We start from the raw sequence: 23,694 nt of genomic DNA on the forward strand, positions 1-23,694 counted from the left end.
GGGTCGGGGGACAGAACTTGGGACCCCATATTCTCCTTGCTGATAGAGAGAGAAAAGGGGAAGTGGGAGTTGGAGATTTTGGTCAGGAATGTCCTCATAGCTGCCGGTTGTTGATTTTGAGATAAAGAAGGAAGCGGCTTATCCGTCCAGGATGCCTTCTCTCTGCTGCCGGATCCCCAGGCGCTGACTCCTGCTCAAGGTGGCAGCACGTCCGCTGCTTCTCCTGGGGGACAGATCTTCCCACTAGGCCCAGTCCTTCCATCTGGAGCTGCTGGGCTCGGGAGTGGCCGCTCGTGAACAGCGCCTGTTTGAGGCTGCAGGCCTAGCCTTCGGTGTTGTACCTGCTCCCTAAAAGGGGCCTTCTCCAGACTCTTTCTCCTCCCCACAGGGTCCTCCAGGATCTCGAGGCCCGCTGGGCATGAGGGGAGCAAAGGGACGCCGGGTAAGTGTGGCCCAGCCCCCGGGGGCGGACACCTGCTGGAGAGACCCCTCTTGGTCCTTGCCCTCCGCCCAGCCCTGAGATCTGTGACTTTCACAGCAACAGCCTCCTCCCAGACCTGGCTCTCCGTGTGGGACCCCCACCCATCTTTCCCAGCCCATTTCTGAGCACCACGCCTTGCCGTCCAGCAGGAACAGAGGGGCTCTGTGGTGCCGATGCTTTGACCATTCATGTGTTTGCTCATGCATTCATTCACCTACAATTTAGCACCTGCTCTGGGCCGGCCACTGTTGGAGGCTCTGTAGATATCACAAGAACAGGACAGGCAGGACCCTTGCCCGGCTTCATGGCTCAATCGAGTAGGTCAAACAGACAGTACAGGGTCATTAGCACGTCGATGGTGGAACCACACGCAGCTTGGGAGCCTGGAGGAGGCACCTCGCCTGACCAGGGTACAAGGGAAGGCTTCAAGGAGAGGGTGATGCTTGAGCTGATGCCCGGTTCCAGGCAGAGGGAAAGCCTTAAGGTGAGAAGGAACGGCATGTTTAGGGATTCCCCACTGGTTCAACAGAGGGGCAGGAGAGAGGGATAAGACCAAGAATTAGCAGGTGTCAAGCCAAGCAGGGCCTCAAACACCACAGCTAAGCCTATGGGCTATGTTCCCAGGGTAGTGGGGAGCCACAGAGGGTTTTATGCAGGGCTGGCCCTGAGCACGGTAGCTAGAGGTAATCACTAGTACTTACTCTGTGCCAAGCACTATCACGTACATTGACTCAGCTACTCTTCAGCACTACCCTATAATGTAGGTGCTATTCTTAATTCCCATCTTACAGATAAGGAAACTTAAGGCACAGAGAGGTTAAGTCACCTGCCTCAGGTTGCACAGCTAGAAAGTGGCAGAACTGTGATTTGAACCCAGGGGATCTGACCCTTTCGCATACTGAAGGCGGGGAGGGCAGATGGAGTGGTTTCCTGCCCCCAGTGGGTGTCCAGGTGCCAGGCCAGGCAGCCTTGTGAGAAGAAAACAAGGTGGCACAGTGGCCCAGGCAGCCCAGGCCTGATATTCAAGCTCACACCAGGGGATCCGAGATGATTATTCTCTTCTTGGCTGAATTTCAAGTAGTTTAAAAATTTCCCCTGAACGAGGTGCTCTGAGCAGTCTGCCTCGGAGAGGCGAGCCTTAGAGGCATTCCCCTGGCCTGGCAGGACCCCTCCCAGTGCCATGTCCTGGTCTCTGTGAGTAGCCGAGACCCTTTGGCAGCCGGGTTGCACCCTGACCCTCTGCACATTCCCTCCTGCCCGGGAAGCCAGGTTGGCTGGAGGCGGAGCTGTGCTGGCCCAGGCCCTGCCCCGCACAGCCTGCCAGATGCAGAGGCTCAGGCCTCCGTCAACTCACCGAGCCCCTCACAACCGTCGGACCTCCCTTCCCGGTGGTGGCTTGAAGAATGTATCTCCTGCTTGAGGAAACCCAGGCTCCCAACCACGTCAAAGTCTCTGCGGCTGGAAGGGGAGCTTCAGGAACATGAGCCCTGCCCCCTGCTGGGTCTGGCAGGAATGCAAAACCTGTGGGACCCACCCCCTGGGCCCCCTGCCTGACAGGCCACCTTTGGCCACTTCACAGATGGGGTCACTGAGCGGGGCGGTGGGGGGGGGACTAGAGAGGCACCCGCTGAGCCTGTGAAAGACCTCAGTTCTGGGCAGGCCCCCTGTGCAGCTCCTGGCTTGCCCGGGGACCATAGCAAGGCCTTGTTGATCTCCAGGCCTCAGTTTCCCCGAGTGTGCTGTGGGAAATGAGCTTGGAGGTCTGCAAGGCCCTGCCTGCTTTTCTGCCCATGTGCAGGACGGGCCCTGCTGCCCAGCCCACTGCCCCCAGCCCCCTGCCCTGGGAAGAACGAGCACTAAGGGGTCGAGGCCAGGGCCGGGATGGGGCCCCAGACCCTCAGCTCTTGGTAGAGCTGTTGACCAAGGTCTGGGTCCATGGGCCACGAAGAGCTGGGGCTATGGGGTCACACAGGCATAGCAGCAAGTCTCAGCCTTCCCAGTTACCAGCTCTGGGACCTCAGGCCAGTTTCTTAACCTCTGTAAGGCTTGGTGGATGACATTAGGAGCAAGTTGGAAGGAACCAGACTTTGAACCCAAGTCAGCTGGATGCCCAGTTTTTTCCACCACTACCTGTCATTGTTTATCAGTGTGGGAGTGAGCTCCCTGTCACAGGGGGTGTGCAGATTAGAGCCCGGGGCAGGGTGTTGGAGGAGACAATGTCTAAAAGCCCTCTTACCCGGGAGACTCCGCTATCTCCCTCCAAAACCCACTTTGAGGGAGTCGTGAGGATTCTGTGATCCAGGTGCCTGACACTGAACTCTGCTCCTGTGAGTGGGACTTAAGAGCTCGGCAGACCTGGCCTTGAATCCCAGCTCCTCCCCTGACCTCGGGAAGTCGATTCGCCCTCTCTGAGGCCCCAGTGTTTCCTCTATAAGATGGGTCGGCAACAGAACCGACCTCTTTGGATGGCTGTGGGGATAGAATCCCTTTGCCAGCACCTCGAGTGGTAAGCACCTGGAAGGGCAGCGGTGTGTAGCAAGGGCTGGGCACACGTTCACTCCCTTTCCATCCCTTTTTCACAAGAGCTGCGATTGGCCAGATTTTCTGTCCCCTGGGGCTCCTCCCAGCCAAGCCAGACACCCAACCTGGCTGGGAGGCAGCCCCGCTGTGACTGCAAACATCTTCCCGGGGAGTGGCTACAAGAGAACAGATGTGTGGCTCTGACAGAAACCCAGACCTGCCTCCAGCACGGTGGGCTGGCCCGTGTTCATTTGGGGAAGGAGGGGGCAGGACTGAGGCACCCACAGGACAGAGGACGAGCTGCAGAGTGGCCCAGAGCAAGGGTTAGGCTGTGCACTGCCTTCGTGCCTCTCCCTGCACAGCGGAGCTGGGGAGGGAGAGTGGCTGGGGCCCCTTTGCCTCCTCCTCCTTCCAGGGAGGAAAGGTTAACCCTGTTTCCCCCCAGCCAGCCCCAGCTTCTACCTGAGCTCTCTGGTGGTCCAGGGGATAGCAGAGTCTCCCAGGTAAGAGGGATTTTAGATATTGTCTCCTCTAACACCATGTCCTGGCCCTGACCTGCATACCCCCCGTGACAGGGAGCTCACTCCCACACTGATAAATAGTGACAGGTAGTGGTGGAAAAAAAATGGGCCTCTGGCTGACTTGCATTCAAATTCTGGCTTCTCCACATACTAGCAGGGCAACCACAGGCTATTTCCTTATTTGTTAAATGAGGAAAATAGCTTTCACTATTACTGCTACTGCTGCTGTTGTCGATGTTATTACTATTATTATAGATCTCATAACGTTCCTCCCAGCGAGGCTTTGATTCCCAGGAGAAACAGGGTGCCATGTGATTCAGGCCAAGCCCTTGACACCTCTGGGCCTCCGCTCCACTCCCAGAGCTGTCCCTTTCCAGGAAGGTTAATGCCTCAGGTAGAGACAGAGGTCAGGGGCCAGAAGCCATCTCTCAGGAGGGCCCGGATGCCCACCATCAGCTCAGCTTCTGTCCCGGCTCTCGTGACCTGGGATGCCCTACATCCTAACCTGTGTCTGTCTCCACAAGGCCCCTGTCCATGAGTCAGGGACGGTAAGTCTAACACGTGGTCTGACAGGGTCCATCTGAGACTGAGGCCCAGATAGAGGAAGGGGCTTTCCTGGGGTCACACAGCAAGTTGGTAGCAAAACCAGGACTTGCACCCACACCCTCTAATCAAACCTCATCTTGAACCCGTGAAAATTCTGAGCCTCGTATAAGCTGCCTCTTATGAGGAAGGGAATGAATCCAGGTTTGCCAGGCCGTTGCTCTGCGCCCCTGCCCCTGGGGAGCCTGCAGCCCCCTCTGGAGGAACCAGATATTCTGAGCACTTACTACATGCCAGGTGCTGAGCTGCCCGTGTGCATTATCTCCTCCTGCCTTGAGGGGGCGGTTTCTCGTCCCCATTTCAGAGATGGGATAACTGAGGCTCAGCCAGGAGCAGCCACTTGTCCCTGAGACACAGCATTTCCTGAGCAGCACTGTGCCTAGTGCTGGACCCCTAATAGATTCTGGGCCAGGGCCTGAGAAACTGGGCACAAAGACTCCCAGCCCGTGGTCTCCTGGCCCAGGGTGATTTCATCAATGTGGTGCTATTTAAGGCTGCAGCGTCGAGCTGAAGCAGCTGACAAGAAGAATTGTCACTTTTTCTGGTTCAACTATTAATTGAAAATTTCCTTGTTCAATATTTAAATGATTTCTCCATGTTGCTTTTTCTCATCCCTCATATCCCCTATGCCCAGACGCTTCCCTGGCCCCCTTGTGTGCCTGGTCCCCTCGCTCCCAGGCTGGGGCGGGTCAGCCTCCTTCACAGGATCCTCTTTGTCTCCCCAACACGGCCTCTCTGGCCCCCTGCAGAACAAACACCACACTGTTCTCCATGGTGGACCCCAGGGGACCCCATCCCATCTGTGTCTCTCTGGGAGGCCCATGGAGGGGACACAGGGGGCAGTGGGTAGAACCCTGGAGGGAATACCAGCTGCTAATGTGCTAAGGGACCTTGGACAAATCACTTCCCTTGCAGGGCCTCAGTGTTCCCATCTGTGCAGTGTGGGGAAGAGGGGATTCTGCCTGCCCCAGGGGCCTCTGAGTTCTCAAAAGACCAAGAATCCTGTCTCAGAGGTCAGACCTGAACCCAGAACTCCAGGGAACAGCTGCCCTGTCCTTCCCCCCTCCTCATGTGAGCTGGGCCAGATTAGCTGCACATCTGGCTGGAGAGGGGGCTGTTCCACATATCTGGCCACGTGTAGACCCTCCCCAGGTCGTCCGTCCTCTGCCAGTTTCCCCTAAGGGCTGTGGTCCACAAACTGCTTCTGCCCCACGTGTGCTCTGGGAAGAGCAGGCGACAGCAGTCTGAAGACCTGGCTGTGGGGACTTGGCCTCGTGTCTCTTGGCTCTGCCCTCAGTTTCTGCATCCGTGGAATGGGTTGGCTGGCTGATCCCCAAGGTTTCTTTAAACAGGGGTTAAATGCACCACCAGTCCCACTCCAGGATGGCAGGGCCCCTAGCCAAGTCCACCCATGCTACGCCCTGCGCAGAGCCATCTCAGCAGGCACACTGCACTGGGTGACCCACCTGAGGGTGGGGGTGCACAGGAAGTGCGAGGTGGAGGGAGCCCCCGGCTTGTGCAGGGCTCTGGGCAGCCCCGCCCTCCTGGTTCCCAGCCCGAGGGAGACCCCTACTGTCCACTGTGCTAGTCCCTTTTTCCTATTCCAGGGACCCCGAGGACCAGATGGACCAGCTGGGGAGCAGGGGTCCAAGGGTCTGAAGGTACCAACCCCCGTGGCTTTCCCTTCCTCTCACCTCCCGTGCTGGGTCAGGAACCCAGGAACCCCGGCTCACAGCCTCCTCAGTGACAGACCCCTTTGGGACAGCAGGGCATCCCAGAGAGGCTGCAGGGCACGTTCCTGAGAGCTCATCCGGCCACTCTTCCTGATGCTGGCAAGCCCCCAGCATGGGGGCAGGGAAGGGAGAATGAGCGATCAGACTGAGAGAGAAAAAGCGCATGAATGAGACAGAGTGAGGAGGAATCACGCATGGCCTCTGACCCCCAAGCCCCTCCCGGGCCCCTGAGAGCCGAGACTGCTTCTGACCCCTTCAGGACCCGGGGGTCCTTGGTTCTCGGCCCAGAGCACCTGGTGACTATGGCGAGCCCCTCCCCTGAGTTTTCCCGTCTGCACACTGGGGAGGGGGTGGTTGCCATGACCCCATGGGTTCCTTAGATCTCCTGTGGGAGCGGGCGTCCCTTCTCCGTGAAGGGTCCTCCCCAGCACCCTCTCCCAACCTCATGCTTTGCTTCCTGCAGGGCCCCACAGGACTACAGGGCAGACCAGGCCAGCCTGGGCAGCAGGTATGTCAGGCCGAGGCTGCCAGCCCCTCTCCGCACTCCCTGCTTTGTCATACATGCTTCTAACAAACCCAAATGTGCTTCCAGGGCGTGGCTGGCGAGCGAGGGCACCTGGGCACACGAGGCTTTCCTGTAAGTAGCACCGGTTCATGAAGTTCTCTCCGTGGGACTTCGCGGGGAGAAAATAACCACTTTAGCCAAGTTCCCATCCTGCTGTGGAAATCCCGAAGGTTCTAGCTGCCCACTCCTGCCCTGAGGACTCTCCAGTATGTCTCCTCCCCTCTGGAACTCAGTCTCCCGTCTGTCACAGGGCAGAGGGTGGGGTCGGACCCTCATTTGCTACGACAGCTTGACTGAGACCCAGGGGACAGGCAGGGTAGAGAAGGCCATGGAGGGACTAAGGTCACCTTTGTTTGTCCCTGCAGGGCATCCCGGGTCCCTCCGGCCCCCCAGGTACCAAGGGCCTCCCAGGAGAACCGGTAAGTGCCCTTGCCCTCTCTCTTTGCATCTTTGCCCCTGGCAGGCTGGTCTCAGCTGGGTCACCCACCCGGGGGTGTGGGTCCTGCAGTCAGACAAGGAGAGGGGCTGGAGAGGGACAGTGCCGGGGCTCTACCGCCCCGGGGGCGGGTCAGGGAGAGAGCACTGGCCAGGGAGGTCAGGAGCTCTGCGTTGAGTCTAAGCTCCCTTGCCTTCCAGCCTCAGTTTTCATGCCAGTAAGATGGGAATAATTGTTCCTACCTTTACACCCTGTTGTGAGGATGAAATAAGAAGATGTGTGTAGAGTGCTTGGCACAGTGAGAAGCGGAGGGAACGGAGTCCTTCAGGTCTCCGAAGGAGGGAGGGCAACATGAGAATAAACTAACACGCTGAGTGGGCACTGCGGAGTCCAGCGTGCCCAGAATGGAGAGAGCTGGACCTCAGGGAAGGCAGGAAGAGGCCGCAGGGGCCAGTCACCCGAAGCTGCGGACAGAGTTTGCTGTTTGTCCCAAAGGCAATAGTGAGCTATTGAGAGGTTTGAAACAGAGGAGCCCTGCAGAAATTCTCGTGGGAAGGATGGGTTTGGGAGGACATCCCGTGTGTTGGGGAGCCCTGTGAGGAGGCTGTGGAGGGTGCTTCTAGTGGTGGAGAGGAGAGCACAGTCTCGGGGCCCAGGAGGAGGAATCTGGGTGGGGCAGGGGGAGGACTGGAGGCCGCGCTGTAGTCCCACGTCTGGAAGCTCAGGTAGACGCCCTTTTGAACAATGGACTGACCACGACTGAGTGGGTGAAAGGTCATTCCAGGCAGAGGGGACAGAGTGAGCAAAGCTTGGGAGCCCAAAGGCTTCTGAGCAGGGGAGGCCACCCTGGGTCTTAGGTAGGTGACTAGGAGAAGAGGCGGAGGGGTTGGCGGGAGTGCACTGGACAAGGGCTGCGGGGAGAGCTGCAGGCACCAGGACCCTCAGCGAGGGGTGGGTGAGGGCATGGGCTGCAGAGTCCCGGATTCTACGGGTTCTCTCCCTCACCCGCCTCTCCAGACTGCATTATTGAGCCTTAGACCCCAAAGAGGGCCCAGGCTGGCTTCTCCCAACTGTCTGTGTGTCTGTCTATCTTCCAGGGCCCTCAGGGACCCCAGGGGCCAGTTGGCCCTCCAGGAGAGATGGGACCCAAGGTGAGTGCGGAGGACCCTTGTTCGTCCCGTGGTGCTGCTGGGGAGGTAATCAGCCCCTCCCAGCCGTCCTCCTCCAGGGCCCCTGTCCTGTGTACTGCAGAGACTGATGGGGAGAGGCCCTGGCAGAGAGGGCAGATCCACCATGATGCCGTAGGCTGAGGGGCTGGGCTCCCGATCCCGGGGGCAGCGGGTGGGATGCAGCTGTGCCAGGACCGGCATGGGGGTTGGCGGTGCCTCTTTTTCGGCACCATGGAGAGCAGCAATGCCCCCTGCCCCGACCCTGCTGGGATTTCACCCCGACACAGAGGTTTGACTGCAGAAGCAGTCCCCTTAAGGTCATGCAGCGAGGAGCTTGGAAGGGGCCTCAGACACCCGTGCCTCACCCAGAGGAGAAAACAGCCCCAGGGTTTATGCAGGGGCTGCAGCCATGCCCATGGTGGTAACTCAGGATCCCTCCCGCCCTTGTCATCCTGGCCCAGCTGCAGAGAGAAGGGCAGGAATCCCTCGGCCCTGAATGCAGCATCCGTTGGCTTCCTCCTCTGTTGTTACGTGAATCATGAAATTTTCCTCCGCATGCTTGCCAATGGGCTCCTCCTGGGCAAACCACACTCGTGGGGAGGGAGGGGCTCCAGCAGTCTCTGGGCAGCCCCGGCGCTCAGCAGCCTGAGCCCAGTCACCCCCATCTGACTTGTCCCAACTCTAAGCTCCCAGAAGGCTGCAGCCTGCTCCCAGCTCTGTGTCTCTCACGCTGAGTGACCTCGGGCATGTCCCTTGCCGTCTCTGGGCCTGCCTCAGTTATCTCCTCCCTTACAACCAGGGCCCAGCCCTTGCTCTAGGAAGGACCAATGGCATTTTCTTGCAGGGGCTACCAGGTGCAGTGGGAGAACCAGGCCTTCCTGGGGAAGCTGGAATGAAGGTAAGGTGGGATGAAAGAAGAGAAAAATGGCTTGTTGAAACCAGCTCCCAGCTGGCGGCCCCATCGTCTCCGTGGAGGAGAAACAGGCCTTTCTTGTGCCCGGGATAATGGGTTCTCTGTGCTCCCGGCTGGGGAGCAGGGCCTGGCCATGGCCACGGCGGATGGCCCAGCCAGCCCGGAGCCCCCATCCCTGCCCCCTGTCTGGCAGTGTTTTCTCTGGCACCTGCCCCACGCTGGGACGGCCATACCTCCTGGCCTCCTGCGATACCATCTGCATTTCAGCACTGGTGCCCCTCATTACCTGCAGGGAAACAGGAGCCCATGGATCCCTGGGCTCTGGGGAGAGACCCCTCCCCGCGCTGCTGTTGGAAGAGGACCTGCTCCCTATGCAGGCCCCGGAGGCCTGGGACTGTCAGTCTTGACGTAGTTCCAGAATCCTTTGCTTGAATAATGCAGGAAACCAACCCATATATACAACAGGTAGTAATGGGATGGTTCTGGCCGCGGCAGGGCTGGGGGCCCGGAGCTCTGCCTCCTCTCTGTGCCCTCAGACACCAGCAGGGAGAGAGTGTAGCTTTGAAATCCCCACATGAGAAGGACCCTTCTGGGGTCTTTTGGAGGAGCTGGGTGACATTTATTCTGGTTCATTTAGGGCCTCTTCCTTCTTTGGGTTTCTCTCCAAGGTTCTCAGGGAGGGAGAAAAAAGAAGGTGGTCAGCCTCAGAGTTGCCATCTCTGCATCCGATATTCCCTGGAGCCAAACTACCCAGGTTTGGATCCTGAATCTGTCACTTACTAGCCTCAAGAGCTCGGGCTGGTTACTTAAGCTGCGGTCTCTCTGTCTCTTCCTTTGTAAAAGAAGATATCTCTCCTGGCAGGGTTGTTGTGACAGTTAAATGTGTGAAATGAAAAGGCACTTAGAACAGCACTATGTAAGTGTGAGCTGAGCTGTGATGGTGGTGGTGATGCTGGCGGTCGTGATCCTGACCTGTCCAGGGCTTCTTGGGAACCGGGGCTCTGGTTGGCATTTTACAATTTCTCTCTGGTCCTGGGGAGAAAGAGCTTCCTCAGCTCCACTCCCCGCTCCTCCCAGTCAGAACCAGTGAGAACAAGAAGGTGAGGGCTGAGGCTGGTCCTATCCCCCCACCCATGGACTTGTGTTTGGCTTCTCCTAGGGTGACCTTGGGCCTCTGGGCACCCCTGGGGAGCCGGGCCTCATCGGGCAGCGGGTAAGTCGAAGCAAATTCATTCTCCCTGGAAAGTCCCACCCCTCCCTGGCTGTCTGGAGGGGGGAAGGGCTTTACTCAGCTTCCCTGAGCCTCAGTTTCCTCAGCTGCAGAAACAGACTGAATCTCTGCAGCCTTATCCGGTCTCCCTCGGCGGGCCAGCATCTCCACAATGCAGAGGCGCTCCTCAGAGAAAAGCATTCTGTGGTCAAAATGTTTGAGATTCTGTGTGCTCGGTGTTCCCCCTTACACGTTAGCAGTAGCATTTTCAAGGCTCTGAGAAGGCCTGCAACCAAGAAATTGGCGTTTGGGGAGGGTTAATCCACAGTCTCCAAACTTATTTGACCTCCAAGTGCTTTTATTGAAAAACACCTCTTACCATCCCTAAAACTGTTCCATGGAAGGTTATCTGAAAGGTTATCTTCCCCTTTACCAAAAGAAACCCACTGAGTTTGGCTTCCTCTGAGAAGGTTTGGGATGCCTCTGTGTCCACCTGTCTATGCTCTGTGCCTGATTTATAAGATCCCTGTCTGAATGGAGACCCCAGGGTGCTGTGAGAGATACAGAGCAGGCATCCTCTAGCATCTTTCAGATGGGGAAGGTGCAGCCCAGGAGTGAGGGGGAGTTAGTGTAGGGGGGCTTGGCTCATGGAGACACCAGGCCCCCAGTCCGACTTCTCATTTTTCCCTTTTTCCAATGCCTCGTGTTACTCCCTGCCCGAAGTTAAGAGGCTCCTCAAATTGAGTTAAGACATAGAATGAGAGGAGAGGGCCACAGGGCAAGAGAGGATGAGCATGGAGCTTGAAGTCTTCAGATGGCAATCTTGTCTGTCAAGGAAGATTGAGCAGTACAGTTTCTTGGAGTGCCATGTTAAGAAGGATCCTGAGGCTCCTTCTGGGCTCACTAGGAAAGAGAATGACGTGCAGTCACGTGATGCCCACTGTGTGCCAGGCACGTCACAGCAGTGAGTAACAGAAGGCCCTGTCCTCATGGAGCCACGTTCTAGTAGATAGATTAGTGATGTCTGCCATGGGCACAAGAGGGGTGGAATCTACACACCTGTCCTCCCATCTTTGCCATTCCTGCATCTGATGACTTCTGAGGCCCCTTCCAGCTCAGATGCTGAACAGCTGTGAAAAAGCAGAGAGAGACACAAACTTAACTTGACAGCCATTTAGATTACTGAGGCATCCAAGGGCATCTTTGGAGCTAGAAAGGCAAGCAGGGAACCTGGCTTAAGGTCAGATGGGATTCAGGGTCTTGGTATCATTCCAACACTTGCTGGCAAGAAAGTCTGAGGGATGGCCTCACTTTCCTCGTCTGAGAACTGAGATTCCACCAAGGCACTCCATGAGGGCTCACTCCAGATTCCAGGAAGAATATATCTAATGGCTACTATCTGTGGGGTGCTTATACTGTGTCTCATAGGAACCCTTAAAGGAAGTGTATCAGCCCCATTTTCAGATAAGAAAACAGACACCCATGGGGGCTAAGGAGTTTGCTTGTGGCCAGACTACCAGTGAATGGGAAGCCCAGTGGAGGCATCGAGATCTGTCTGACGTCAAAACCTTTTCAACCAGTAGGCTGCTCCACCTGCCCATTCCAACCAGCCCACCTAGACACAGGACCAGCACCTTCTAACTCGTGCAGCCCCTACCTCACCCCACCCTGAACACAGAACAGGCTGTGGCTTGGGGGTCTGCTCCACTGTTTACTGGCCGTGCCAGGCCCCTCCTACCAGGAGATCAGGGGTTGGGGTCTTGTCCCAAGGAGGAGGAGGACATAAAACACACTGGGACCCCCTCCCCAGTAATGTCTCCTCATCTTTCCCCACTACCCTTTCCAGGGAGAGCCAGGCCTCGAGGGTGACAGTGGCCCTGCAGGGCCCGACGGGCTGAAGGTAAGCGTCCTTCTGGTGCAGAGTCTGGGGGGCGAGAATGTTCTGGAACTGCCTTCTCCCTCTGCCCCCACTGTCCTCCCATCCAAGTCCTAAGTTTTCCCCCAGAAGCACCATGTTCCCATAAGCTCTGAGGTCAGCCCTCTTACTCCCAGGGAGAGCAGGATGGGTGGGGGTGAGCCCTGTCCAGCACCCGCCCTCTACCCTGCTCAGGCAAGACCAGGGGCCAGCCCCACCTTCCACTCCTCACTGCTACCCTTCTCCTTGAAACTGCAGCTTCTCTTGGCTCAGGGTGGTACCTGAATCCCTGCTCTGTGCCAGGCCCAGAGCCAGCAGCTTTGATATCTGTTATCCTCCAAACATCCTAAAAGATCAGGAGAACAATAATCACCACCCATGACCCATAGCCACTGTTTACGGAGAACAAGACACATGTGTATCAGGGACTGTGCTAAGCCCTTTGTATGTATCATCTCAGTTAGTGCTGTGGGGTAAAATCTGTCTTTGGATGAAGAAACTGAGACTCGGAGAGGTTAAACCGCTTGTCCAAGGACACACTGCTAGTAATTGGCACAGGCAAGACCCAAGCCTCGGCTACCTCTCTGCACCATGCGCCCATTCTAAAGGTGAAGAAACTGAGGCTCAGGCCGAGGTGTATTCATCTACAGTCTAGCGCTGTGAGTGGAAAATCCAAAATTCAAACCCAGGGCTCACTGGCACCAAAGCATGTGGGCCTGACTCAGCCCTGCTACATTCCATAGATTCATCTGTCAGCCCCAGATGCTGGGGCCTTAAGGAGGCACCAGGGCTCCCCTGAACCCCTGGGCACGTTCACTCTCTGACTTACCAGCCCTGGCCTAGTCCTGGACCATTAGGTGGGTTTTCCCCAGGGCTGACCTGTCAGTTGCCCAGCTCAGGATCCCAAGTGCCACATCCCAGCATTCCCTTTGTCACCCATTGACTCTCCATGTGACCTCAGATAAGCACCACTCTTATCTGAGCCTCTCTTGACCTCCATCCACATAATTGCCCTGGGTCCGGGGCTTCCCCACCTCCCAGGATGCCTCTGTGACAAGCCCCTGTCTGGCTTCCCATCAACCTGTGTTTTGCTTGCAAGGTCGAGAGCGCCCCCTGTCTGCCATCTGTCTACCTTCTCTCACCTCCAGCCCTGCTGTATCCCAGGGTGTAACTGGGTCTGGCTCCGGAGACCCAGAGCACTTGATGGCTTCTCCACACCCTTTGCCAAATGTCTGCGTGAGTCGTGATGAATGCTGACGAACATTCTGGCTAAAATGCTCTGTGTACTCACCATCCTTGCATCACCTGCCTTACGAGCTTTACATGAATGGACCCATTTAATCCTCCAAGTAATCCTCCGAGCTGGATTCATTACCATCCCCACTTGACAGATGAGGAAACCGAGGCACAATGCGGGGACCTCCTTCGCTTCTGGGCAGCCACCTTTCTTCTCCTTGGAATCTTTGCTGAGGTGGGATGGGAGGGAGTCTTCCAGACTTGGGTGTCTCACACAGTCTTTCCTGCTCACTTGTCATGGCTCCTCAGCCCTGGCTGCTTCTCTCACTCCCTCCGAAGCCAGTGCCACCCTAGACCTTGGGCCGGAGTAGTCCGGCAGATGTACGGCATCCTCCCAGGTCCTTGTGTGAATCCAGGAGAGAATCTGTTTCCTTTATGGTATTTGTCCAAGCATCACCTTCATGGTGAAAACAACCTCTCGGACATGCACAGCACTTTATAGTTTATGCTGATTATGTCTTTTGAGATAACCAGCTGGTGGTGGCAACAGTGGTGGTGATTCCTAGTAATAAGTAATGTTTATCCAGTGCTCGTGCACTGGATGCTATGCTAAGCTATCATTTACATGGATTAGCTCTTTCACTCCCCACAGTAACCCTTTGGTGCTTATTTTGCAAATGGGGAAACTTGCCCAAGTCACACAGCTATTGAGAGGTGGCAGCAAGATTTGAATCCACGGGTGAGGAAGGTATTGTCCCCTGAGCAGAGAACCTTGGAATTAGAAGGAACCAGAACCCAAGGTCTCACCCATGCTCTGCCATGGACTCACATGTGGTACTAGGAAGTCTGTACCTCTCTCTGGGCCTCAGTTTCCCCATCCGTAAGTAGGAGGGTTGAGCTAGGCAACTTGTAAGGCTCCTCTGAGCACTGACAGATGTCCTGGGTTCTGGGATTCCCTAGCCCTCCACCCCCCAGACCCCATTCTGCATGGGATCCACAGGGTCGCCCACCCCAGCTGTGTGGGAGCCCAGGCTCTGGGGGTCTGGGTAGTCTCTGGAGCCTGTGCCCCTGCAGGGCCCAGGCTAGGGCCCCTCACAGAAATCCAGCCCAGCCACCTGGAATGGGCTGCCTGCCTCTGAGAGCTAGGAGAGCAGGTGGCCAGGTTGACAGGCCAGAAGGAGAATCCTGGAGCCAAGAAAGTCTGCAAGTGGGGCATCAGGGCCGGCCCCGTCTCCCTGCCAGGCTGAGTTTGGAATCTGAGAATCTCCGTGCGAAGGGACCTCAGACACCAACCTGTCCGACCCTTTCCTGGTGCCCAGATCTGCTCTGCACTGGCCCACACCTCAGCTTGGAGCTTCCCTCCCTCATCTGTGTCATCTCTGGACACCTCTCATTGGACGTCCTCCTGGACCAGAGCTAGAAACTACCCCGGCCATCCTGCGCCCCAGCTGTTCACGCCCAGAACCTGGGGCCCCAGCAAGACCAGCCTGTGGGCTGTGCTCTCCGCGGTCTGGTTCCCAGGCTCCAGCTGCTTGCCCTGTGCACCGTACTCTTTCTCCTGGACGCACACCAGTTTATCAGCGTCCCTCATAAAGTGTGGCACCGGAAAACAAAAATGGCAAAGACGCTCTCTGCCTCTCTGAACCTCTCCTCTGCCCACCCCTTCCTCCTACCCTTTCCTGGGGGCCTCTCTGTACCGTCACAGCTCAGCCACCTGCAGACTGGCCACAAGCCCCAGTGGAGGTGGCCTTGTGATGGGCGCTGCCCCGCTCCTCCCCCCCCCCACTGCCCCTGCTGCACCCCCTGCTCTGCTCATGGGGCCGAGGGCAACAGCCCATGCCCCATCCTGGCACAGCCTAGCCTTCCAGAACACGGCCTGGAATGGCAAGTGCTATGTAAGCGTTCGCTGCCACCCACTCAACAGGGGGAATGTACCGCAGCCAGTGAGAATGCGAAGGATGCGGGGCAGACAGCAAAGGGAGCGCGTACTCACAGTAAACAGAGTAAGACGTTAAAAAAAAAAAATAGGTGGAAACATGCAGTGCAGTTGGATTATGCCTTTAAAGCTAAATTTACTAACTTCGTTGCTGTGGAACAGTTGTTCCACTGCTCTGAGCCTGGTATGTAGCAATCGAGACGGTTACCTTCTACTTATTATTGTAAACTGTTTGTGTAAGTGAGGGTTGAAAATACAACTCAGAAGCATGGAAAGAGTTTGTTCCAAGAGGTAGAATCGGGTGAATTTTTTCCTTTATAAAAATTTCCTTCAGCTTCTTGGGACATCCCTGGCGGTCCAGGGGTTAGGACTCCATGCTTCCACCGCAGGGGGCGCGGGTTTGATCCCTGGTCGGAGAAATAAGATCCCACATGCTGCGCGTGGGGCAGCCAAAAAGAAAAAAGAGAAGGAAAAAAAAGTTTAAAAAAATTTCCTTCGGCTTCTTAAGACTCTTGTCCTCCCAGTGTGTCTACAGCATTGGGGAGAAATCGTCCTACTCTCCCAACCTGTTTCTTTCCTGTAAACTCCACGGGGTGGGCGTGGTCAGGGTCGTCTCTTCTTTCTGAGCAGCTCCCTCCATGGCCCAGGCATGGACACTAGAAACTGTCACGTGCTGCGTGCTGTCTCTACCAGGCTGACCCTTTGGGCAGAACCATCGGGGGAATCCAGGGGCAGGTCTGCCGTGGACATCCAAATGGAGCCCTGAGGTTTGGCGCCTCTGATGGACTTGGTGACACTTATTCTCTCTTTCTCTCTCTCCCCTCCTCATGCCTTTTCAACCCAGGGGGACAGGGGTGACCCCGGGCCCGACGGTGAACGTGGCGAGAAGGGCCAGGAGGGACTGAAGGGTGAGGACGGGCCGCCTGGCCCCCCTGGCATCACTGGCGTCCGGGTGAGTGTGCACAGCTGTGTGCCAGCACTTGGGACTCCTGGGTGAGAATAACACTTGGGCCTGTTCAGGCAGTTGGGTGGGAGGTCTTTTGACTGCTGCTGCCAGAGGGTCTTGTGCTGTGATCCTTCCTTCACATGAGAGTTTCACGGAGAACCAACCTGACTGTGTCCCTCCCTGGCCTAACCTTCCCACGCCTCCCGAGTGCCCACAGGAATAACATCGGTCTCCTTAGCCTGGTTGCCGTGCCCTGCACAAACCTGGCCCCTGCTGACCTCGTCCTGCCCACCCCCACATTCAGCCACACTAAACTTAGCAGGAGAGGCACTGGCCCAATTCTCCATCAGCAGCTTGCTGTGTGACCTTTCACTTGCCCTTGCCCTCTCTGGGCCGCACCCTTGGTATGATGAAGGATTTGGAAGAATGTGCACTGAGATCATTTTGAGGTCCAGTGTTGCAGGGGCTCTTTCTCAGTGAACTTTTGAGCATCATGACTGTGGAATGGGCAGCAACATGTGGCAGAAATAGCCCTGACCTAGAGTCCAAAGGCTGGGTTCTTGCTCGAGCACCCACTGTCAACGTGACTTTGAGCACATCACTGCCTCTCTCTGAGCCTTGTTTTTTTTTCATCTGAAGAGTTGATGAAACTTTGGATAGGAAAGCACTTTATAAAATGCACCAGAAATATAAAAAATTATCTTTATGAATTTGGAGGAGCAAGTGACTGGAAGCTGGTGGTGGCGGTGATGGTGATGGTGGCGATAGAAGTGATGATGGTGGTGTTAGTGTGGTAGTGACGGTGGTGGTATTATTGTTGGTGATGGTGATGGCAGTGGCAGTGCTGTGACAGTGGCTCTGGTGATGGGGATGGTGCTGGCGGTGGTGGTAGCAGTGTTTATGTCTGTATTTTGCTGTCACTGCCAGTCCTCATACACTGGAACTGGAAAGAGGTTCGCTGGGGCCAGACTGAGTGTGTGCCAGGTGACAGAGGTGATGAGAGGCCTGTATTTGAGTCTCTTTGGCATCAGGGCTGCAGAACAAGAATCTCCCACTCTGTGGCCTGGAAACAGTGAAGGATTTAAAAATAGAATTTTATGAGCCATCAAAGCCTTTCCAGAAATACATCTGTATGGATGGGGGCCCAGCAAAGGTCTTCATTCTGGCCGCACAGCCTCACCCAACTGGGTGCTCTAGCCCTTATTCAGGGTTTCCCTCACCATCGGGGATGCTCTCAGCTGGAGAGGAGCTGTCAGAACAAGCGGCCAGCCGGCTGCCCGGTCCTGGGGGAGACTTCTGTCTCCCTGACCCTGTACTGAATTCTTGGTCACTGACTTGCTTCTCCTTCTGACAAGGGATCAGCCATTGCGATCACCTCATTCTGCTGGTAAATGCCACCAGCTCCTGTAATCATGATTCACAACTGCCCAAACAGGACCAGCCTAGGAAAAGGGGTGTCCCAGAAAGTAAGAATCCACATTTCATTCTACCTAGCTGGGTGACCCGTTGACAGGGTCTTCATCCCCCTGAGCCTGTTTCTTTAGCTCTAACATAAATAGTCCCTTCCTCCCAGCCCTGTGGCCAGAATTGGATGAGATATGATACGGAGTTCGGACATCGTGTCTGGCTCATCGTTGGGGCCATGATGATTAGTTAGCATTTAATTACTGGAGGAGCAAAAGACCTTGAGATTGTCAAGTCCAATGCTGTCTGGTAGAAACAGAATAGGAGTTGCATGTGTAATTTAAAATCTTCTAATAGTTATATTTTTAAAAAGTAAAAAGAAATAGGTAAAATTCATTTTAATAATATATTTAGCACAATCTATCCAAAATACTAACATATCAACGTGTGATCAACGTAAAAAATCATTAATAAGCTATTTTGCGTACTTTTTTTTTGTAAGTCTTTGAAATCCAGTGTGTCACTTACACTTAGAGCACATCTCAATTCAGATGCTATATTTTCACTGGAAATACTTGAGCTGTATTTAGATTTCATAAAACATACAATTGAAAATGTAGATTCATATCCCAAGTTGTTCCAAAAATGTTAGAAGTTTTCCAGTCATTGAATTACCAGTTTTAAAATTTAAAGTTAATTAAAATTTAATTGATTAAAAATCCAGTTCCTCAGTCACAATAGCCACATTTCAAGTGCCCAGCAGCCACGTGTGGCTAGGGGCTACCATATTGGACAGTGCAAGGTTAGTTCAAGACCTTCATATTAGAGGTGGGGAAACTGAGGCACAGAGAAAGGGAGGGACTTGTCCGGGGTCACGTGAAGACTCAAGCATCAGGATGCAGGGCACTCTGTGCTTGGTCCTTTCAGGGTCACTGTTCTTCCTACCCCTCCTCCATCACAATTAGTCAGTACTTCCTCTTAGAGTGCAATGCCTATTCCAAGGTGAGATTATCACCTCCCTCATCCTATAGCATGTGCCTCTGTTAATGAAGCCAAAGGGATTAAATCAAACCAGCTCTTTAGTGCTTACCAAGAACATAGATATTTTTCCCAGCTCCCTTTGAGGTTTAGGCTTTGAGGGGACTGTCCTCTGCAGGCAGTCTGGATGTCCCTTCAGGTCAGAAACACTGCCTGCCCTACCCACTACATCCCAGCCCAGTGGGGCCTGGGGTTAGGACTCTCTTCTCTCGCTCTTGCGCTCTCATCTCTCTTGCACTCCCTCGCGCACACTTACACTCACTCAGCCCCAGTGAACTGAGTTTCCCTGACAACTGTGGAGACAGTTGGGCCCCCTGGGGCAAGGCAGGGGAGAGCAGCACTTTGGGATGCCTTTGGGGGAGGGAGCAGAGTGGCCTCTCAGAGGGAGTGGCCTGGGTGCCCCAGTGGGAGAGTAGGGAAGGCTGGCTGACCTTCCTGTCACAAAGAGCCATTTTGAGGAACCCCTCCAGCCTCAACCCCTGAGGGAGGGGGCCCTGTCAGTGGGACATGGCCTCAGGGATTGTCAGAAGTGACACACAACATCTCAGAGATAAGGGCATACCTAGGAAACCTCTCCTGCCTGCCTGTCATCAGTGGGCACCCTGGACACAGAATCAGACAGATCTGCAGTTGAATCAGGGCTCTGCCTTGGACCAGCAGGACCCTGGGCAAGTCGATTCACCTTTAGGAACCTAGGCTGTCACCATATACAGGAGGGGCTCCGAATGGGGCCTGAGGCTCAGGGTGGCTAGAAGGGTGGGACAGTGCCTGGCACATGGAGAGGGCTCAGTGCAGAGAGCTGCTCCCATTGGGACAGCCTGGGCACCAGCAGGAACCATGACAACAGTGATTTATCGAGCACTTATTTACTATGGACCAGGCACCTTGCAAGCATGATACTGTATCACCAGGTTGAATCCTCAGCTCTGTGAGGCCAGTACAACCACTGCCCCCACTTTGCAAAGACATAGACCACAGGGGGTGTGGTCATGCTCAAGTTCACACGGGTATTGAGTGCAGAATCAGTCTGAACCCAGGCGGTCTGCTTCCAGAGCGAGCGTTCCGATACACTGTGGATCTGCCTCCGTATTCTCTCAGTTCTCATCTTTCTCTCTCTTTCCCTCCTTTTCCTTCCAGGGTCCTGAAGGAAAACCAGGGAAGCAAGGCGAGAAGGGCCGCATGGGAGCCAAGGTAGGATTCCCCCGCCTCCTGCTTGGGTCCACCATGTCCCCGCCCTGCAGCCCCCACCCTTCCCTCCCCTCTGCTGGGGCCTGCTGACAGCCTGTCTCTCCTCTACTGCAGGGTGCCAAGGGCTACCAAGGACAGCTGGGTGAGATGGGCGTCCCTGGAGACCCCGGACCCCCTGGCACCCCAGGCCCTAAAGGGTCCCGGGGCAGCCTGGGACCAACGGTGAGAACTCTCTGGGTGGATGGGGTAGGGGTCGGGCATGGAGCAGAGGGGGCCGAGGGCAGAGAGGAAAGCATCGCCCGCCTCAGCTCTCAGCCAGACGCCTGTGTCCACTGTCCCAGCCACTTCTTTGGAATCACGGATCCCTCTGGGACCTACAGAAGCTATAGCCCCTCTCCCTGGAAAAGTACACACAACACAGTATTTCTGGCGATTTGAAGGGGTCTTTGGGTCTTCTGAAGCCCTTTATAACCCCCTATTATCAAGCCCTGCTACTGGGGTGTAGAGAGGGGACCAGACCCTTGGGAGGATTTTTATTGAACAAGGAGTTTTCCCACTGGAAAGAGGTTCATGGGGGTCACGGTGAAGCTGCTGCAGATCCCTGGGTGGCTCTGAGGGGGGCCCGGCCCGTTGCCGGCCTGCCCTGAAGGGAGGGTCCCTGAGGGGTTTTACTGCTGCAGGGAGAGGAGGGCCCCAACAGGAAGCAAGGGAGGGGGCAGACGCGGCTGATGCAGTGTCTCTGAGCTGCCAGTGCGTACCAGTTAACAGCTGTGCTGGTCTGTGGCACTTGTAAGATTCCGTGGTGTAAATGTTCCTACGGTGGCTGATGTCAAGCTGCCAATGCGATGTTTTTTGTTTTTTGGGGTTTTTTTTGCGGTACGCGGGCCTCTCACTGCTGTGGCCTCTCCCGTTGCGGAGCACAGGCCTCGGACGCGCAGGCCCAGCGGCCATGGCTCTCGGGCCCAGCCGCTCCGCGGCACGTGGGATCTTCCCGGACTGGGGCACGAACCCGTGTCCCCTGCATTGGCAGGCGGACTCTCAACCACTGCGCCACCAGGGAAGCCCCAATGCGAAGTTATTGAACGCAGACTTGGGAGGGGATGGGTAAGAGAGCTCCATGATCTGGTATAGTCGGCCCCCGAATCCGCGGGTTCCCATCGGCAGAGGGGCCTGGAACCGATCCCCTGCAGATTCTGGATACCCAGGGACGACTGTGTTTCCGCCACACAGATTCAACAAACGGAAATAACCTCATGAGCATAGATAACAGTAAAGTGTAGTAAAATAACTAGGAAGGGATGAGTTTTGAACATTTATCGTCTATGTTTTTAATATAATTAATTGATTTATCTGTAAGTTCATGTAATTTAATTTTTCACCATGGTTTTGTTTAATAATTGGCTCACAAAATTGGGGAAAATTTAGCAATTGGCTCTCATGAACCACTGGAGCTGGAAGAAGGAAGGGCTGGTGGGGGAGGAATGCTCCGGAGAGGAGGGGACAGATGCCACTTGCTCTCCACCTGACTCTCCGGCCTGGGTTCTGGGCAGAGTGGATGTGCCAGGCTGCTGGGCTGCACTGGGCTGGAGCCTGCGGGAGAGAGTGCCCGCGTTCCTGCCGTGAGAGCGGCGCTCTGTACCAACGTGGGTCTTCTCCTCTCGTAGGGTGCTCCAGGACGGATGGGGGCCCAAGGAGAACCGGGACTGGCTGGTTACGATGTAAGGAAATGTCACCTCCCCCCCTCCGGAACTCTGCCCTGCAGGCCCGGACTCAGGCCACCTCGGCTGCCGCGCCCACCTCCTCCTAGCTGAGGGCTCCCCTCGGGCCACTGCAGGCAGATTCACGGTCCCCTTCGCCCCAGGGAACACCTGGGCCCACAGACCGGGGTGGGGTCGAGAACCACCTGTGGGCCAGGCAGGGGTGGGGTGGACAGAGGAGGACCTCCCCGCCAATTCCTGGCCTCGCCGAGTCCTTCCTTCCCGTGGTGGGTGCCGCGCACACCTCGTGTCTGAGCTTCACCGCTGCTCTCCGTGGAAGGGGTGGGTCTTAGCCCAATTTCACATCCAAGTTGGCAACTCCCCCCTTAGAGGCTGCTGAGCCAAAGCCATGTTACACATCTGGGAGCCTAGGCCTCAGCGAGGCACGGGGCTTGCTCAGAAAAGGGAACAGGCTCGGGGAGGCTAAGGAATGTGTGTGCAAGGCCTGACAGCTTAAGTTTGAAGGTGAGATCCAGTGTCTGAAAGAGATACTGCAGGGAGGGGAGGAGAAGCAGAGGGCAAAGGAGAGGGAGACTGGAGAGTGGGTGCGGGAGCCCAAGGGAGAAGTCTTCATGTGCAGTTCTCACCCCAGCCTGGGGAAGCCCTCTGAGGCAAGCATTTTGCCCCCTGCCTCTGCCGCATCCCAGAAGACACAGCTGGTTCTCCCGAGATCTGGTCCCAGGTCTCCAAGATGGCATGAGGAGAGCCTTCAGCCACTCAAGCGGACACCCCTTAGCGGTGTGTCTGGGACCGACATGGCATGTCTGGGAGGCCAGGGCTCAGAGAGGCACACGGCCTGCTCAGATTCACACGGCGAGTTGGGACAGAGCCGGGACCTGATCGCACAGCCCAGGGTGTTTCCATCTTTGAGTTCTTGTCCTTCATCACCTCTCCCTCCCGACTCCTCCCTCCCCCATGCTCTCACCTCCTGCCGTCTTGTTTCCTGCAGGGACACAAAGGCATCATGGGACCCCTCGGACCTCCTGGACCAAAGGGCGAAAAGGTGGGTGTCTGGTCCTGGGCGGCAGCTGCTTCCTCATATGCGGGGTTGGCAGGGGCAAGCCCCTGGGCCACTGCGGCTGGGCTAGCGTGGGTTCACGGCAGGCTCATCCCTGCTCACGCCTTGGCCAGCTAGGAGGCCAGTGTCACCCCAGCTGTGGCCGGCAGGCAGGAGCCATTAGACCTACATTCAGCACAGGTATGGGTGCCTGGCACCAGAACAAACATGGACGCAGTTCCTGCCTTCCTGGAGCTTCTGGTTGAGCCAGGGGAGATGGACGTCAGTCATGTAACAATGCCATGCCATCATCTGTGTGAACGTGGGCATTGAAGCCTCACTTGTGAACGAGATCAGCCAGTGAGAGCCAGGAGGGGGCTTACGATGGAGAGTGAGAAGTACCTGCATTTCGAGGCCAGGAACCGCCCAGGCAGAGGGAAGACGTGTCCAGGTGCCATGCCTTGGCTCCAGATTCGGTAGAGGACAGGAACTGGTAGAAGGAACCTTGCTGATCACCGTGGCCCGCCTCACTATGCAGGTGGGAATGCGGGGGCCCAGAAGTTTGAGGGTCACATTGCAAGGCAGCACCAAGCTGGCCCAGGACCCAAGTCTCTGATTCCTACATTAGTGGCTCTGAGCCCCTCCTTCCTTCCCTCCCCCTTCCCCTGATGGGTCAGCTGGAACGGGCTCCTAGCAGGCGCCCCACTGCTGTCTCTTCGCCCCCCTGCTCACCAACCCGCCTTTCTTTTGCTGAGTCAGCTCCCCACTAACTACATCTCGCTGTTGGGTGAATCACACTGGCCTGGTTTGCCGTCCAGCTGGCCCCTTCCTCCTGCTTGGAGAACAGATCTGCAATCAGAGTTGGCCACAGGCTCTGACACATCCCACAGGAAGCTGCAGAAAGTGTCTCTCAGAACCCCAAGTCCCTCCTCGGCCCTCACGGTCTGCCGGGGCTGGTGTAGGAGGGATTAACAGGGAGCCTGAAACAAGAGGGTGCCTGCACTCTGGGTCGTCTGCATCCCCAGAAGCAGTTCTTGTGGCTGCTGAGAACTGGACACTAACCCCAGATCTGCCCTGATTCTGAGCCTTGGGCAGGGCCCCAGCGTTCCCCGAGCCTTGGTTGCCT

General features: G+C 56.1%; 1 protein-coding gene across 2 annotated transcripts in view; it reads left to right on the forward strand.

Moving 5' to 3' along the window:
- Positions 1–23,694, forward strand: part of COL27A1 (collagen type XXVII alpha 1 chain) — a 143,830-nt gene that overhangs the window by 93,549 nt on the left and 26,587 nt on the right. For both annotated transcript variants that reach the window (XR_007477910.1, XM_004269304.4), the window contains exons 28-41: positions 389–442; positions 5,733–5,786; positions 6,322–6,366; positions 6,451–6,495; positions 6,789–6,842; positions 7,957–8,010; positions 8,873–8,926; positions 10,101–10,154; positions 11,998–12,051; positions 16,083–16,190; positions 19,764–19,817; positions 19,929–20,036; positions 21,479–21,532; positions 22,521–22,574. Coding sequence is in view for 1 of the 2 variants with exons in the window: in XM_004269304.4 (XP_004269352.2) it covers positions 389–442; positions 5,733–5,786; positions 6,322–6,366; positions 6,451–6,495; positions 6,789–6,842; positions 7,957–8,010; positions 8,873–8,926; positions 10,101–10,154; positions 11,998–12,051; positions 16,083–16,190; positions 19,764–19,817; positions 19,929–20,036; positions 21,479–21,532; positions 22,521–22,574 (846 nt within the window). In the remaining variant the exon portion in view is untranslated. The remainder of the gene's footprint in view (positions 1–388; positions 443–5,732; positions 5,787–6,321; positions 6,367–6,450; positions 6,496–6,788; positions 6,843–7,956; positions 8,011–8,872; positions 8,927–10,100; positions 10,155–11,997; positions 12,052–16,082; positions 16,191–19,763; positions 19,818–19,928; positions 20,037–21,478; positions 21,533–22,520; positions 22,575–23,694) is intronic.

Source organism: Orcinus orca, chromosome 6 (assembly GCF_937001465.1).
Source record: "Orcinus orca chromosome 6, mOrcOrc1.1, whole genome shotgun sequence".
In the NCBI taxonomy this organism is placed as follows: Eukaryota; Metazoa; Chordata; class Mammalia; order Artiodactyla; family Delphinidae; genus Orcinus; species Orcinus orca.